General features: G+C 42.4%; 1 protein-coding gene and 2 long non-coding RNA genes across 3 annotated transcripts; 1 reads left to right on the top strand and 2 right to left on the bottom strand.

Annotated features, from left to right (window-relative positions):
- Nucleotides 1-11,658: 11,658 nt before the first annotated feature.
- Nucleotides 11,659-13,779, bottom strand: COA7 (cytochrome c oxidase assembly factor 7). The gene is made up of 3 exons (XM_075155753.1): nucleotides 13,528-13,779; nucleotides 13,308-13,448; nucleotides 11,659-12,192 (listed from the first exon to the last, which is right to left on the bottom strand). Exons 1-3 carry the CDS (start codon nucleotides 13,631-13,633, stop codon nucleotides 11,744-11,746), a joined length of 696 nt encoding a protein of 231 aa, XP_075011854.1. The 5' UTR covers nucleotides 13,634-13,779; the 3' UTR covers nucleotides 11,659-11,743.
- On the top strand, nucleotides 13,752-15,681 carry LOC142084778 (uncharacterized). Its single transcript, XR_012674439.1, has 3 exons — nucleotides 13,752-14,021; nucleotides 14,155-14,304; nucleotides 15,115-15,681. It is a non-coding gene; the product is annotated as an uncharacterized LOC142084778 (long non-coding RNA).
- On the bottom strand, nucleotides 13,925-16,535 carry LOC142084779 (uncharacterized). Its single transcript, XR_012674440.1, has 2 exons — nucleotides 16,449-16,535; nucleotides 13,925-16,299 (listed from the first exon to the last, which is right to left on the bottom strand). It is a non-coding gene; the product is annotated as an uncharacterized LOC142084779 (long non-coding RNA).
- Between the last annotated feature and the right edge of the window lie 7 nt (nucleotides 16,536-16,542).

Genomic DNA, 16,542 nt, shown 5'->3' with positions numbered 1-16,542 from the left:
AGATCCGACGGTTTCTGTTCATCTGATGGACTTGTGTTCCTGCTTCCTCATCTGCCCTGTCATTAAACTGGTCTGCAGTTTCCATAGAGACAGGAAGCCTCATCTCACCCTCCGAATCAGGGTCCCTTTGTTGCGTTTCACAACTGCAGAAGGACATTAGTTTGCTCAGGCACTTAAGTAGAGAAAAAGATGTATTCGATTCCCTCAGCACAACAGTGATTTAAATGAGAGAAGCCTCAGACTATGGAGGGACTACAGAGAGCAGGTTATTGTGCAAAGGTCACTGTGCAGAAGCTTTAACGAAACAGTTTCATGGAGCGCTAGATGGCAAATGAAGACCTTGAGGGCTCGAGAGGAGACAAGATTATTCTCATTCCTCTAATGCAAAAGCAACAATGCCTTTAATATAGAAAGCCAGAAAGATGAAAAGACACTGATTATAGCTCCCAGGCATTAGCTGTGTCTGCTGTGACCTACCCCTCCTGTTAGCGTGAGACTGGCTGTGCATGTTATGCTTCATGATGTACTGCTGATGATGATGCATGTGGCTAAAAAGAAACACACCCGGCTGGAGCAGCTGAAGGTAGCGTGTGCTATCTCCTGTGCAGGCGGCAAAGAAACAAGCCCCAAACCTCACCTCCCATTAGCTCTTCTCTGACAAGGCAGTGGCCAGCAGAAATACAGACATCTACCGGAGCAGCACCTGGAAGGGAAGGGTGCAGCAGGGCAAAATCATGAAACTCGATGCAGTGGTATTACCTGGAGTTGTTGCCTACCAGAAACCTGTCCAGTTGTGTTCCCTGTGCTCCCGCAGGAATGAAAGAAAAACAGAGCAATGTTTTCATCCTGTTAGCTCTGAGTGCCCAAATGCCAACTATTAGAGGCCAGCACTGGTAGCCAAGGGAACAGTCCTCCCACAGGAAAATAAGAAAAACACAGCTGAACAGCATGTAGAGAGGACAGCACACAAAAGGCTGCCAGATCATGAGAACATTTGGGTTTTGTTGTGGGGCTAGGGTTTTTTTCTAAATATAGATGGCTAGCTCTCATCTTTTATCCGTTCCAAGTGCTTAGACTGCCTGCAATCTAAAGTGCTGGGGCACTCTTCAGCCTTTAATGGGTTATGGGAATGCTTCAAACAGCTATTGCAATCCCATCAAACAAATGCACAGCTGGGTCTGAACTAAACAACTTGCTCAGTTACCAAAAATCAGACCTCTGTGTGTGTGTGCACCTACCCACTTGTTCAGCCCTGACTACAGGTAGAAAGTGAAGAAGCCCATGATGAAAGACTACGTTTCTGTCCCAGCCCTCACCTCTTCTGCCCCGCAGGGGTTTAAACTCTGTGCAAGCCCTTATTTAATAAATGCATATTAACAGCTGTGTGTTGGTGCCATAAGGGCATATTCCTGCTTGAAGTTTCACCCTGTACAGATTGTAGAGGAATTAAGAGAGGAGATCTTGAACTTGTGAATGATTTCTGTTTAAGGTTGTCCAGACCCTTTGCAGATATCTGAGAGCTAATTTGACCTGATTTGGGATTATATTCCAGGAAAGACCTGATCTGAATATGCCATGATCTGGGTCTGGTTCCTTTGTTAAATTAGCAAAACAGGCTTTGAATTGTGATGATTTCCTTTAGGAACACACATACCTGCGACCAAGGTCTGGAAATCATCATCTGTTTAACTCCAGAGCTAAACAAGGTAGTCTAGCATCTATAAGGAGTCCTAGCAGGCTTTCTGTTGCACACAGTGTTACTGTAGCTCTTGCTGCTCTGTGGAGACGTCAGGGAAGAAAGCAGTTTGATATGATGCTTTCCTGGCATCAAGAGATACTTCAAGGGCCAAACTGAATTGCTTTTACTGATTAAGCAATGAGAAAAAATAGAATTCACTTTGAATTAATCAGTTGCTCTCATTTTGTGTAAGGACAGGTAAATTCTAGCTAGAAATAATTCCTCTGCTATGCAATTTATGCAAATTCTGGCTCATTTTTATGGTGAACCCACCCTTCTTTTCAGACTCTCTAGTATTTTGATCCCGTTTTTCTTCAACAGCTCTGCTATGAGCTATCTTCTTGGACTGTTTGGGCCAAGCTAAGTTACACTCCAGCAAGCCCTTTAAAACAATCACATAGGTCCCAGCTGAGGGAAGCTGATGCTTGATGTGCTGCAGAAAGTGTGCAGTCTCCCTTTGGTTTTAACTATATTCATAGGCTGAGCAGTATTGCACATAGCAATTTCTAACAAGAAACAGCATTTATGTTTGTCACTTATTAGTTCAAGCCTGCAAGCACAGAGAGTACTCAATCAATTCCTCTCCACACATTCATCTGATCAATTTGCAGTGTCATGACAAAAGCAGAGAAATATCCCACATCCCAGATTGCACAGGACCTTTCTGAAAGAAAATTTTCCAGTATTAAGGTTCAATACAATTAGTTTTCAAGGTTATGTTTCCCAGTCTCACAATATCTCTGATTCAGCCTAGTGAACAGGAACTGAATCAAAAAGCTTTGTTCTTTCATACTTAAACATCAAAAGATGTTACTAACTTTCCTTCTGTCACCTTATATATGTCCCCAGGCAACATTAATGCCTTTCAAGAGCACTAAGCGAAGCGTGAGCAGCCTGACGCTTGCTGCTCTTCAGCAGTGTTAGCAGTGGGTTCCTGAGCACCAGGTGTCTTTGCTTCCATTTTCCCGGGTAGCGTGCGCACGGTGCTGGCATTGCGTTCTGGCAAAGGACCTCACCTTTGGCTCTCCAGAGGGCAATGTTTTGACTGGTGCTTCTAAGATATAAAACTTTTCCACAGTTTGGCTCGAAATTCTCATCGATTGTTGCTATGTATCTGCTTGTGGGATGACAGCAAGTATTCTGGCTCGGTACTGCAAAACGCTGAAGGAAAATATTCATGGAAATCGAGTGGAGGTTATTTATTTATTCAAATCATAGATCAAAACCCTTTCTTGAAATTGTTCCCCAAAGATTATAATGGGGAAAATAGTACATATAAAATGTTTCCAGGGCTCTGCTGTGGTATAAATATAGCTTTAAGTTGCAGCTTGTAACTGCACAATGTCTAAGGCAAAATCATCCTGCATTTGAAAGGACTGAATGCTTTACATTCTTACCTAAAGATCACTAGGGACACAAACAGGTACTGCATAAGAAAATACATTCTGACCATAGGCTTTCGTTTAACACACATATTAGGATGGCATTAGATTAGGAAAGAAAGTTCATAGAGAATTAGAACTGATCACTAGGGATCACCTATCTCCTATGATTTATAGAACTATATTAACTATCTTTTAATTTTGTTGCAGTTTAAACCATCAATGGATCAGCATTGTCACTACGCTGTGATAGCGTGAGCTGGAAATGTCCACAACAGAGCAATGTGGGAGCAATGAACAGAACAGTGGGAGCAATGAACAGAACAGTCAGCAAACATCACACTTAGGTGTTTCATGCTGTAATACACAGAAAACTGGAATTACAAAGCCAAGTACACTGCAGGGACATTTTGGTTAACTGTTAAATGGTCTGGGAAGTTTTTACTGTTTGCTGTAACAAAACCTTTGTGCTGCTTCTATAGAAACCATTGCTTGCATTTAATTTGTTCACGTATTCTGTGGCTTTTGTAACTATGTCAGCCCCTGGCATCCTCTGGTATCAGCCCCTGGGTTCTGAGGAACTTGTAAAACTCACAAAACCCAGCAGAAAAGAACTTAGAATAAGCTCGGAGTTTCAAAACATCTGAAGTTTTTTACCTCAAATTATATATGATCTCTCTGAGGGCCAGTGTCTGTTCATCATAAATACCATGGTGTGTGAGCTGCCAGTCTGCGGCCGGCTTGGGTCCCTGTGACAGCTAACGTCACTCTATCAGCCTACCTGACAAGTGAGATACTATATATTTCCTCTGTACCAACTGCAGAACAAATAAGCAAAACAATGCTGTAGAGAAAAGGTTCCACTGAAGAAGGCACACAAAATTACTTCCCTGAAGGTAAGACGGCAAGACTGCTTGCAGTGTTGACAGTGTCACAGCTTCTTCTTTTCTCTTCAGCAGTTATTAATAATGCTTGTGCTGAGGCGGCTATTGCATCTTTCTGGAATAATACTCCACAAATATTATCAGAATAACATTCAAAGGCCACTTTCCCATCTTAGCGTTTCTTGGCTTGTAAAGAATTGACAAGTCCTTGCCATGCTAAATCCTGTTTGGAGAATAATCAGTGCGGGCCTCTACTGACATCGTGTAACCTGAAATAAGTCAATGCCGTTCAGTGCCTTGTCCTCCTTTCCTGTACTATAGAGCTAATACAGGTTTCCTTCTCAGGAGTTTGCAGAAAAGGTTGTTGCAAAGCAATGAGAGTTTGCTGGGCAGGAAGCTCTGTAGGAAGATGGCGTGCTTCCAGCGCAGGAGAGCTGGAAGGAAAGCACTTCTTTTCAGAGTTTTTTGTGAGACAATGAAATGCTCAGACCAGGCCTTTGTGTCAAACGAGGACTGTCAGAATAAGGAATTTCTGACATAAATTCAGGTGAGCCTCATCTTCAGGTTATGAAACTACATCATGGCCAAACAATTAACATTTTTCTTCAATGGCTTTCTTACCCCAACTCCGTATGCAATGGCTCTGAGCCGAAAAGCAACTCTCTGTTTCTTGTGATTCACTGGATGAAGTGCACTAGAATGCTGCGGCTGACAACTGCTGTATAAACATGCCAGGTTTTCATCTTCTTTCTTTCTTCTGTTTTACCAGAAGCCTCTCAGTTGCTAAGAAAAACTCTCCAGAGTATGTTTAAAGCACCGTATTTCAGTTTTGCATAGACAGAATGAGATCTTATAGAGAACTCCCACCTTACTCATGAATTGGAGCGCATGTATGCATTACGATTATGCTGTTCACAAATCCCCATCTGAAATCACCACTCCAAAGTGGCCTTAATTTTATAATTCCATATAACACAAATTTCTTACTAGTTGATCTAGGGGAAAAAAGGATTACAAAAAAGATGATTATATTACAAAACCATATTACCATATTACAAACAAGACTGTAAAACAAAGTGTATGTGTAAGAAGTATAAAACACCATATTTGGAATGAATATACCATTGGTAATTGTAACTAGTGTTACAGTACAAGGCAATAACAAATTAGAAATATGTGATATAGTCCAAAATTAGTGTAATTAGTGGTTACTGTGTTTGCTTCAAGTGTGGATGCTGAAAAATGAAAGCACTGGGAGGCTACAGATATGGCATACGAAATTAGACATTGAAAATTTGGCACAGAATTGATCGTTAAATTCTTAAGAGTCTTGAAGAAATCTGTTTTGTGTGGATTCTGGGCCATATTGTTGATACAACGTCTGGAAAATCAGAGCAGAATGCTAGTGTTTGATACTGAAATACGTACTAGGGACTTTGTACAATCCTGAATCTTAGATTGTGGGTCTCTTGATCGGGGGTGTCATTACGGGTGCACACAAATGGCCTAATATCAGGACCTGAATTGAACGCCTGGGTTACCCCAGCACAAATTATTGCAATAATAACACAACTGGATGTATTGCTCATTTTCTAATCTGTTTCTTGCTGTGCCACGACTCCTTTTCCTCCCTCTACCTTCTTGCTTCTCCCCCAAAAAAGCCCAATCCTGAGCAGAACTGTATCATTCTGAGGTCTAGTGGATGAGACGCTGGGAAGCACAAGGGAAGGAGGAATTCTTCCTTCCAAAACGAGGAGCTACCTGGGAGAGTTCCTCTCTCTCACATGGTGAAGTGAAAAATTGCCAACGGAGTGAATTTCTTTCCTCACTGAACAAAAAGTTTGTACTGTAACAGGCAACACTATTATTTTGCTTTCTTGGTGTGGCAATTACACATAGAACGTCTCCCAGACCATCCATCTAGGTGGGCGTGTACAGCTACAAGAACTACCTTCACAAATACACTGCAGAGAGGACTTGTTACTGACAGCTGAATAAAAGGTAAGCAAACTGCAAAACTGCTTTTATTACAATATAACACAGAAACAGAATCACCAGAACAAGTCTGTTTTTCTGTTTCTACAGCGTCATGCGGCTTCTTTACCCAGCAGCATCTTTTGTCCAGAATTAATCCAAATGACACTTAATGACATAACATGATGTGGCGCCAGTGTTTTATGCATCTCGGTACAAAACCAGCACTCCACTGGCAATCTTTTCACAGCTGCAGGAACCAGCCTGCAGTGAATGCTTTCATCATTTAAAGCCATGTATTCATAAGTCTATTTAATTAATTAGAGTTGGTCACCATTCCTTCTAACATATATTGCTGCTTTATTAAAGGAGTTCGTCTGTATGCTTAGATCAATACAAACACATGAAAGAGAAAGCAGACAGTGGTTTAGGAGCTGTGAAGCTGAGATAAACTCCTTTGTTCCTTAGACAATCCACTGATCCTGAAGAGATCAACAGGTCTTCCATATTTCCAAGTATGCTATTATGATCACATATCTATCACTCTCTTTATGACCTCAGAGACTTTGGAGGAACAATTTTCTCCCCAAGAGGACATAAAATTTAGCCTTTGTAACATCAGGTAAAAAGAAAGAGCAGGAAGATAGCAGCCTTTTGGTAATACCCTCATAATATCAGAGCAAGATGGTTATAAGCCAAGATTTGCAGTACAATTTTCACCTCTTAACAGAGAATAGGCTGCTATTAGTAGAGTCTATAATCTCTGCTATAGACTGCATTAACTACATATAATTTACAACACACTGAAATGAGACTGGCTGATCTTTTTTTTTTTGATGCTTTGTGACTTTTAAGGGAAAATAGTCAAATAGGAGAGGGCCTTACCCATCCAATGCATCTGCTACAGCATCATCGATATCTGTGTAAAAAAGATATAGGTGTGTCTGGAACAGGCAGCAAGTTGTTCAGAGAGAGCCTGAAAATACTTTAAACTGTTTTTGATGGTGTTTTAGTGTAACAAAAGAGCCTTCCTTAACTTGGGTTTGCCTTTTCAACCGGTGATACAGAATTGGATGATACCTCATAAACTTATCCATACTAACACATTTGACAGCTTTTATGAAAATAGTTCATTTTATAATATTTAAACTCTGCAAGTCTCTGAGTTCTCAAGTGCTATGAAAAAAACTCCCCGCAACGTGCACTTTATATGTGGCTTTAATTATCTGCCATGTGTGCTGCTTTTATTGAGGATGTTCCCAGGTGCCCATCTGCTGTGTTGACTGGAAGTTCCCCGGGTGGATCACCAACAATCACTAGTCCTGGTGGAAGAAAGCCTGCTCTAGTGCGGCAGGTTCGCTTGGACTGAGGATCTGAACAAGCCACTCGGAGGCAGTGAGCAATTACAAGCTCAAAAAAAGATCAGGGCTTAAAATGTCACCCAATTCTCCCAACGCCTTCAGCACCTGTAATTGCTTACTTCTGAACACTGGCTTCCAAACTGTTTTATTACTAGACTGTTACCTCCGCAGAGGTGGCATTTACTTACCTTTCCCAAGTGAAATAAATGCCCAGAATAGTACCTAACAAAGACTTCGGCAAAGCGCATTCCTCTATAAGAGCTTTACCTTCTTGAACTGCCATAAAATATTAACTGTGTTAACTGAAAAATTAATCTCACTTTTGTCACTGCTCTTTTTTTTTTCAGGCTGCTGAAAACAGAGCCATAGGCCTTACACCCACAGTATGCACGAATGGTTTTCATATGCTGCCATCTGTTGTTAGCGTACCCATTTCATCACTACACTATGCCGATGGGGTTTTTATTCCAGCAGTAAGCACATCCCTTCCAAAAAGTCTGTTAAAAGTGCAGTTAAGTTGGAAGAACTGCTTTAATTCATACATGCTCCGCCTGAGACAGCATGCAATGAGATTCTAACAATTCCGCTTTCAATTGTGGCAATAGCCAAATTAGTGTTGTTTTTTCTCCCACTTAATTTACTCCATGTATCTTTATTCAGACCACAGCCAGAGCATTCATGTTCTAAACAAGCAGTAAATTTACAGCAAAACATACACACACATATCACAAACTTGGCATATATTTATACAGACCAAAATTATAAAGCATCGTGTCAATGCATGAATACCTTTACATAAACTGCCCTACTTATTTAGACAGCTGTTTTAGAATATGTATGTTTAGTTACGGTTTGCATATATATAAGCTATGGATTTGAGTCCAAAATCTGATCTGTCAGCACCTTGTTCCCTAAATCTGTATTACATAAAATAGAACATAATGTTTCAGAAAGGCAGGAAAGTAAAACAATTTGTGCGTAATCAAATAAGGGGTGATCACCGTGCGTTGGAGAGCAATCCTAAAGCAGTCAGGCACACATGGCTCTCAGATACACAGTTGGCAAGATGCTAAAACAACATTCAGGCTAAAGGTATTTAAAACCTGTGCGCATGCCTTGCCTGAAGGGGAATCTCCCGCCTTGGATACTCACCTGTAATTCAGTAGCCCCAGCCAATTCCTAGCTCTTTTACTTACTTCCTCTACAATCTGGGGCAGCTCTCTTAAGCTCTGCCCCTGTAGCTCATCTGCCCAGCACAGCTAATTAAGGCCCTTTCTCTCCTGCCTCTGTCTCTCCCACCTATTTAATTTGCAAGATCTATAGGCAGAGATGTCTCTATGTACATATTGCCATAGAGGCTCATTACTGTTTTGGGCTAGGTATCATCTGAACGTGACTTAAATGTTTCTAGATCTAAGCTGACCAGTGAAAAGCTTCACTCTCTCAGGACCTAAAGCAGCATGCCCCCCGGACCTGGAAACGTCACAGACAGCAAGAGGCACTGTCCAGGATCAACATGCAGCCTGGACGAACTTCTCACAGTTAACAAAGTTGACCGTACAAGCAGAGGACAGTATTTCTGTGGCCAAAGAGCAAAATAAGCCTGGCTTTAAAGTGGAAGTGGTGACTTAAACATCATGTGAAAGCAGCTCGAAATCTGAGCTTGTTCCAGCAGGATGTTAGCTCAAAAAATATATGGGATTCACGACAGTCTTTGAAGAGCAGAAACCTTTACACGGCAGCAAGCTATTCAGCCTGAGCCCAGTACAGAATTACAGTCCCTGGTTATAAACATTTGCATTGGATAAAAAAGAATGTTATGGACTAATTTTTCAGAACTCCCTCACTGTGTACAATTGCTCTTTGTTCTGTTTGATGCTGTAATGCACTGAAGCTTATTGCCACTGGTCACCATGGATTTTTATATTCAAAACAGAGGCTATATTCCTATATTCCACAGACTATTCCTATATTCTTACTCCATGTACTACGGAAATCTAGGGGCCCTGTAATTCCACAATAAAAACTATGTACAGCCATCTTGAAACTGGCTGCTGATATTGTTCAATACATTTGAAGTAGAATATATGCAAGGACCTTCTTTCACTTGTATCTCTCGAGATTGTCACACGCAAAACAAAAAAAAAGATAATCACACAGTATCAAGATTTATTTGTACACTTTATTAATCTTCCGGTTTTCTCCTCAGTTTGCATCTTTTGGTGATTTATTACCTTTACTTATCCAAAACCCACTATAAATGTACAATTTAAATTTTGGATCTAGAAATATTAAAACATCTCAGTTTAAAAAAAAAAAATTTCCTTCCAAGACACTTGTATTGAGCTTTGTTGATGCTGCCTTTAAGAGTGACAGTAGAGTTGCATAAATCAATTAACACACTTTGAAGCTTTCTCAGTATAGTGAAGCTTCAGTGACAGAGATGTTTAAGAACAGCTATGATAACCAAGAGAGGACTTACCTTGACTTTTAAGCCACAGCCTAAGAGGAGGAAGAAAGAGCCAGCTGCTATTTGTGCAAATCTGGCATGTTCTGAGTTTTTTAAGCAGTAGGTAGCAGGAAATAAAAAATAGTTAAAATTAGTTAGAAATCATTCTTTAATTTCAGCTGTTGCAATGGCTGTATGCAAGTTGAAATGCTGGGCATGCTGAGAAGCACACGAATGCATGTACTTTGCTAACTTGCCAAGTGAGCCAACATCCTTTCAGCAGTATAAACCCGTATCCAGAACTATCCTCTGGTCCTTCAAGCGTTATGTTCATTTTGGATTGGAGAGCCCATATTGTTAGCAGCTCTAACAGAACCTCTTCATGCGTCCTGAACGTATATAGCACAAACCCAGCAACTGAGTGCAACTTCCAGCACTTGCACAGGACTGCCACATCCCACATCACGATGTTTGCACAACTCTGTTGTACGTGAACTCTCAATGTCATTTTTCACTCTCAGTTACCAAGGCATTTCTTTCTTTCTTTTCAGATTGAGAGATACTACTTTTTATTTAAAAGATAATACAAAGCAACTGTGAGCTGCTTTTTACCATAAGAAAAAAAAAACAGAGTATTGTAGAAGATTCATATACAATGTTTAGAAATGTCAATGAATATATAAAAAAGGCAGATGGGACCAAAAAGCAGTCATCAGATTGAGTATACACCAAAGCATGAAGTTAAGCAGGAAGGAGACTAGTGACAATGGGGTTTGCATAGGCACTCCTGGTAAAGCGAGGTCTGTGACGGAGCCAGGCACACACACCGAGCAGGGACCTGCACAGGCGGGCATTTCAAATCAACGAGCACACATGGATGCAGTTCACATGGTGAATGGCAAAGCACCAGCATTCAGAAGTTGTCACCCAACAGAAATCTGTTTCAATTTTGTAGGCTAGATCTCCATTTAAGAAGACACTTAGTACAACTCCATCCCAAGACTGCGCACTCCACAGAACAGCTTTTACTTGTATGCTGGAATGATACACCCCTCAGTTTCTTCACAGCTTTCCCACATAGCCCTGTTTCCTGAACTCAGTTTTTTATTGAAGATGTTCTTGGACAAGAAATTTTTGGCTTGGCTCCAACTGAATGCTTAATTATTTAGGAAGTCAAAGTATATCCAATAATTCTGTAACATTGATTTATAATCAAATAAACATTTGCACAAATGAAATAATTATACTAACAGCCTGTAAATCTTACAGACTGAATTGAGAAATCTCAGATGAAATTATGACATTAAACATATAATTTAAACATTGGCAAGATTATCAAATTATTGTTTCTCCCTGTAACAAGTCATCTCGTTTTTTCTCCTAGTTACAGTGCCGTTTTGATGGTATGATGACAAACTACCTAAATCAGCAAGTCTGAATACAGCCTTAGGATAACAACGTTATCTTCAGTAAATAAACTTCTCAAGTTTCTCAAGCCATCCTGGTACAAAGCAGCCTTAGAGCAGATCACCCAAGTGTGCACACTGCCAAAGTTCCACAATTGCTTGTAATGTCCACATTTGGATTACCTTGCAACTGTGATTTTTTGTGTGTGTGTGTGTTAGCACAAGCCTCAATACTGGAGCACTAGACATGAGAGAAAGCCTTTCATACTTGAAACCTGGGGACAAACTTCCAAAAGGCCAGAAGTTTTTGTCTTCCTTAAAGAAAGAGAGGCATCTAAGCAATACACTTAAGAACTTGTGTGTTCAAAAATGTAGAAAGACACAGCAGAGTTAGTCGTTTGTTGCATCCACAAAAATATAAGTTTATTTGCATATGCAAATGCTTACAGGATATTTATTTATTGTAAGTGAAAACTGTATGCTCACAATTTAACTAACAAGTTCACTTGCCATTTAAAACTGCAGTCTTAATAACTGCAACTGACAGTTTTACTGCCCAAATGTTAAAGAACTTGAGGCTTCCTTCTGTTCTTTATGCAACTGTTTTGCCCTGTTTTTCAAATCCTCTGCCTTAGCATCGTTCTTCTCAATGCCATCTCCCAGTTTGTACATTCGACTGGCATTGGCACAAGCCCATATGTGACCCAGCTCACACCCTTTCAGCGAGTACTTCAAAGCATGGTTCATGTCCTTAGGGACCCCAGGTGCTCCCTGGAGGTATATTACACTGAGGTTGAAGCAGCTAGGAGCAAAATTGCCATCACAGGCTTTTGTGTAATAGTCCCTAGCGACAACAGGGTCAGATTTATCATCGTTTACTCTCCCATCATGGGCCAATAGCCCAACGTTATGACACGCATTTACTGACTTCTTCCCACCTTTCGCACATGACTTCATAAAAGAGTTGTAGGCAGCTTTCAAATCTGGGTCAAGTCCACCTGTTAGCCAAGAAACCAAAAGATTACTGGAAGGACAGGCTAAAACAGATGGGAGCTCTCCGCTTTGCAGCATGCTTCCCAGTGCTCTTTGGAAAACACAGCATCCCTCACTTCAGATGCTACAGACAAAATTTAGGACTTGAGAGACACTATCATTGTCTCAATTACAAGGTTTTGCTAATGTCTTCAAGTTAGGAAGCCCTCCTCCACTCCCCAGCAATCACAACTTATGCAGACAAAAAAAAAAAAAGGTGAACCAAACCCACAAAACATTCTTTCCACTATTACATCTATGGATTTAATAGCTTACACTAGGCAAAGTATTCTTTTGCAAGTATACCTACAGGTACACTAAGATTGTTACTAGTTTTGAACTACAGTAAAAATATGTTCCTTCCCAGCATTGTCATTTGGAAGAAGACTCGCTAGTTTAACTGCTTCCCGTTACTGTACCAGCAGATACATGTTGGGCAGACTTGGGGCCTACTTATGTGACTGTACGCAGTGTTACCAGTCTGTAAGTTTATTTCTTCCTTACTTTCTCTAAAAAAGAACAGCCAGACAGGAAGAAATCCAAATTTTAAAAACAGGACACACAGCAACATTCAGTACTGAATATACTTACCACTTATACAGACATAATTATAAAAAAAAAATACATGTGGTTAACCTAAAGTTGATTCTTCAGAAGGAAGCAATTAAAGGTTTTCCACCCTTCCCCAGCTTTCATTATGTGACCATAAAAGGGGCAGGACAGGTAGTTTTCAAGGTCAGGAGGAAATGCGGGTGTTCAGCACCTTTGGAAAAGCAGGAGCTGTATTCCCACAGGCACCAGGCACCCTCGCCGCGCCGGTGCCCGTACACTGAGGAGTTCACGCTGCTGGCAGGGCCGCCACAGACCGGCCTCCTCTGTGCGCGGGTGAAGAACCCGCAACTCCCCCACCACTGTGCCAAGCCACCAGTGCCTCAGGCACGAGTGTGACGGGGCCACGCGGGGGGGGTTTAGAGGCAACTGAAGGCATGGGAGCAGGGAGGGGAGTCCCCGGCGGGGTACCGAGACGGCGGGGAAGCGGAGGCAGCGACACGAGCGCCAGGCCTGCCCCCCCCCGGCTCACCTTTGCCGATGGCCTGGTAGGCCCCCAGCTTGTAGCAGCTCTCGCTGTGCCCGTGCGCCTCGCAGTTGTCGCGCAGCACCCGCGCCGCCGCCACGAAGTCCTTCTTCACGGCATCCAGATAGTCGGCGAGGCGCTGGCAGCCTGCAAGGCACCGGTGAGGGGCTTGAGGCTCCCGCCGGCCCGCGGGCGGCGGGCAGGGGGTCCCGGGGGTGCCGCTTACCGTCCGGGTCCTTCTCCTTGAAGCACTGGTAGCTGTACTCGACGTGCAAAGTCTCCAAGTAGCCCCTCACCTCCTCCTCGTCCTCGAAGTTGATGAGCCCGGCCATGCCGGAGCTGACAGGGCCGCCCGCGAGCGCCGAGCGATCGATACCGGCCCCTTCCGCGAGCGCCGAGTGGTCGATGCGGCGCCGCCCGGCGGGGCCGAGCCCGCTCCCCGGGCCCGAGCCCGCGGGGCCGCCAATTGCCCGGCTCCTCCTCCGACCCCGCCACCCGCGAGGTACCGACCAGCGCCGCCCCCGGCACGGCTCTGAGGCCGCTCGGCGGTGGAAGTCCGCGTGTTCGCTTGCACTGCCTCATCTCTCCCTCACGGGATCACCAGAGACTGACAATTCACAAGCTTTAAGCAGTAACACATTTTTAGTATTTTACTTTCAGAGTTTTGCACCATTGGATACATATTTCTGAGGCCTTGTTCAGGACAATCAAATCCATAAGGTGAGACATTACCGTATACATTAATACACAATGCATGGCCTAGAAGCCAGGGCTGTTTTACCAATTCCCCACCTTGTTGCCTGCGTGTTTTTATCTCGGATTAACAGCTAAGTAATTTCCAACTCCATTTTAGAACGGGGGGGTTGCTGCTAGTGACCGTTACCAGCAACCGTTCTTTTTCGTGGCACACAAGAGATCTCACAGATGCTTTCTGAAGAGACGGAACCCGCATCCCGGTGTGTCCCAGCAGACAGTGCCAGGGTTGTTGAAAACACGGAGACTGGTAAGCAATTAACAACACGCGGCAAACCCCAGTTCTCTATGGATGAATTTAAGCCAGACGTGATATTACGATACTTATACAAAACATGCACGCTATCCAATTCCAGCGGTTTTGAGCACAAACTGAGTTTTCTGAGCACATTAGAAATTTACATGAAAAAATGCTTAGGGTTTAAATTAATTTCAAAGAACATTTGAGTCAAAATGAATTTAAAAGAATATTTGTGAATGCTTTGTCCCAAATGATTTCAGTAACATAATGCCGGCTTGTCAAGCACTTGGGATAAATACAACTCAGTTAAATCCTGTGCATAGGCTCCCATAGGAAGAAACCAGATTGTCTATTAACGGCTGGAGCTAATTGCGAGAACCATTGCTGGCCGGACTGATGGCACCACCTGCGGGATGTGCTGTACAAATGCCAGTTACAACTTCTCTTATTATTGCTATAGTATTTCGTTAAAACTTTTCAGACTTTTTAGTATTTGGGTTGGAGTTAACACACGTTGTCCACATGAAGCTAAAATCTTGTTTTCAAAATGTATCAACCAAAACGACGTGTCTGTGAGGGTGCAAGTAAGAAGATGCACGTGGTGTGGCCGATGCTGACTGCTACCTGAGGATTTTTGTGTCAGGTCGTCTGTTCTGGAAAAGGCCTTTGGAAGATGAACTGCTTTTGTACCAGCAATACTATTTCTCTGAAAATCCAGCTTTGAAAAATTTCAGTTTGCACAGGCTCAGTAGAAACCCTTTGAGTTTGTTGCTTTAAATCCCTGAAGAGTCTGTTCTTGCTGGGATTTTGTCTTTGCAGTTTCTGATGCCAATGTTGAGTCAGTGCCAACTCAACCACCCGGCCTCTCCATACTAGGAGCGAAGCGGCGCAGCGAGGCTTCCCTTGCGGCTGCGGCTCTTGAGTACAGCAGGGCAGGCCAAGAATGGGATCTGAGAGCAGGGGATCAGTCTGTTGCCTGAAAGTTTTCACTGTCTGAGCCCAGACAGGAGAAAGGAAGACAGTTCCTATCATAAATGCAGATGGAATGAGAAAAAGAAGGTAAAGACAAGACATCTGGTGATACTCAGGTTGGAGTGAATGAGTGAATTTGTTAATGGAAAGAACAGCCTGGAAGCTCCAAAAGACATTAGGAGGTGGAAGAAACATGTCATGGACTAAGAATTACAGTACTAGTCCCTTCCTTTACTTATCTAAGCTAATTTCTGTTTTCATAATTATATAAATTATTTCTTCTAAGCAGATTAGATTTTTAAGTGGTTAAATTCAGAACACAAGGATTTTTGATTCTGTTCTTTTTGGATCCCGAGCACGTAATTTACTTTCTCTACATCAACGTCCTAAAAAATTGGGACTATAACTGACCTTTGCCATGTAGTCCTTAAACAGGCAAAATTGTGTTTGGTAATGTTTGTAGAATATTTTGTCATCTTCTAATGGCGGAAACATAAATTATTTTAGCAACTGTTCCTTAATGTTTATGTTTTGGTAGTTTGTGAACAAATATTATTTAAAGCTGCTGTACGTAAATCAGCAATTCCTGAAAAGGTTTAACTGTAAACTCTTTATAATTTTATTTTACTTGGACAGGGTAATTGTATCACTCTCTACTTTGTATCCCGAAACAGAAAACAACTGTATTCTCTTTACGAACAATGTATGTGTTTGTTGGGAGACAGGTTTTCATCGCTACTATTTTATCTGAAGCCTGAAATTATTTTGTATAAAAGCTTATGGCAAAGCTCCTCTCCAACTTCGAATCAGGTGGCAAAACCCATTGTACTGGAGATTATTATTCATATTTCCAGAAGAAACTAGTTTGGGCAGGAAACAGATTTAAATTACAGAGGTTGATCTGTGAGCAACAAGCATAAAGATGAGGTTGAATTCCTGGTTGTGAGAGGTTACCCGAAGACAAGGAACTGCTGTACAACTCCTTCAGTCCTCAATAGCCTCTGCTTGGAGGTGCTTCGGTGTTGCTTCATCCTTGCTCAGAAATGAAAACAACTACGCGTCAGGGAAGGTCTCACACACACCATAACACGCGAGGCCAATGCGCTTTGCTGTGTAATAGACCTTTCTCCTGACATTTACGCTTTGCATACTTACACCCGGATTGTAAGGTCCCTACTCACCCAAAGAGCGGCAGCGTGTACCTGGCGCGGCCCCTTTAAGGGAGGCGGGCTCGGCGCCGCTTCCCGGCCGGCTGAGGCAGATTCACTTCCAGGT

The sequence above is a fragment of the Calonectris borealis genome, chromosome 8, assembly GCF_964195595.1.
Source record: "Calonectris borealis chromosome 8, bCalBor7.hap1.2, whole genome shotgun sequence".
Taxonomy (NCBI): Eukaryota; Metazoa; Chordata; class Aves; order Procellariiformes; family Procellariidae; genus Calonectris; species Calonectris borealis.
The sequence above is the reverse complement of the archived record's forward strand: the minus strand, read 5'-3'. Positions and strand labels throughout refer to the sequence as shown.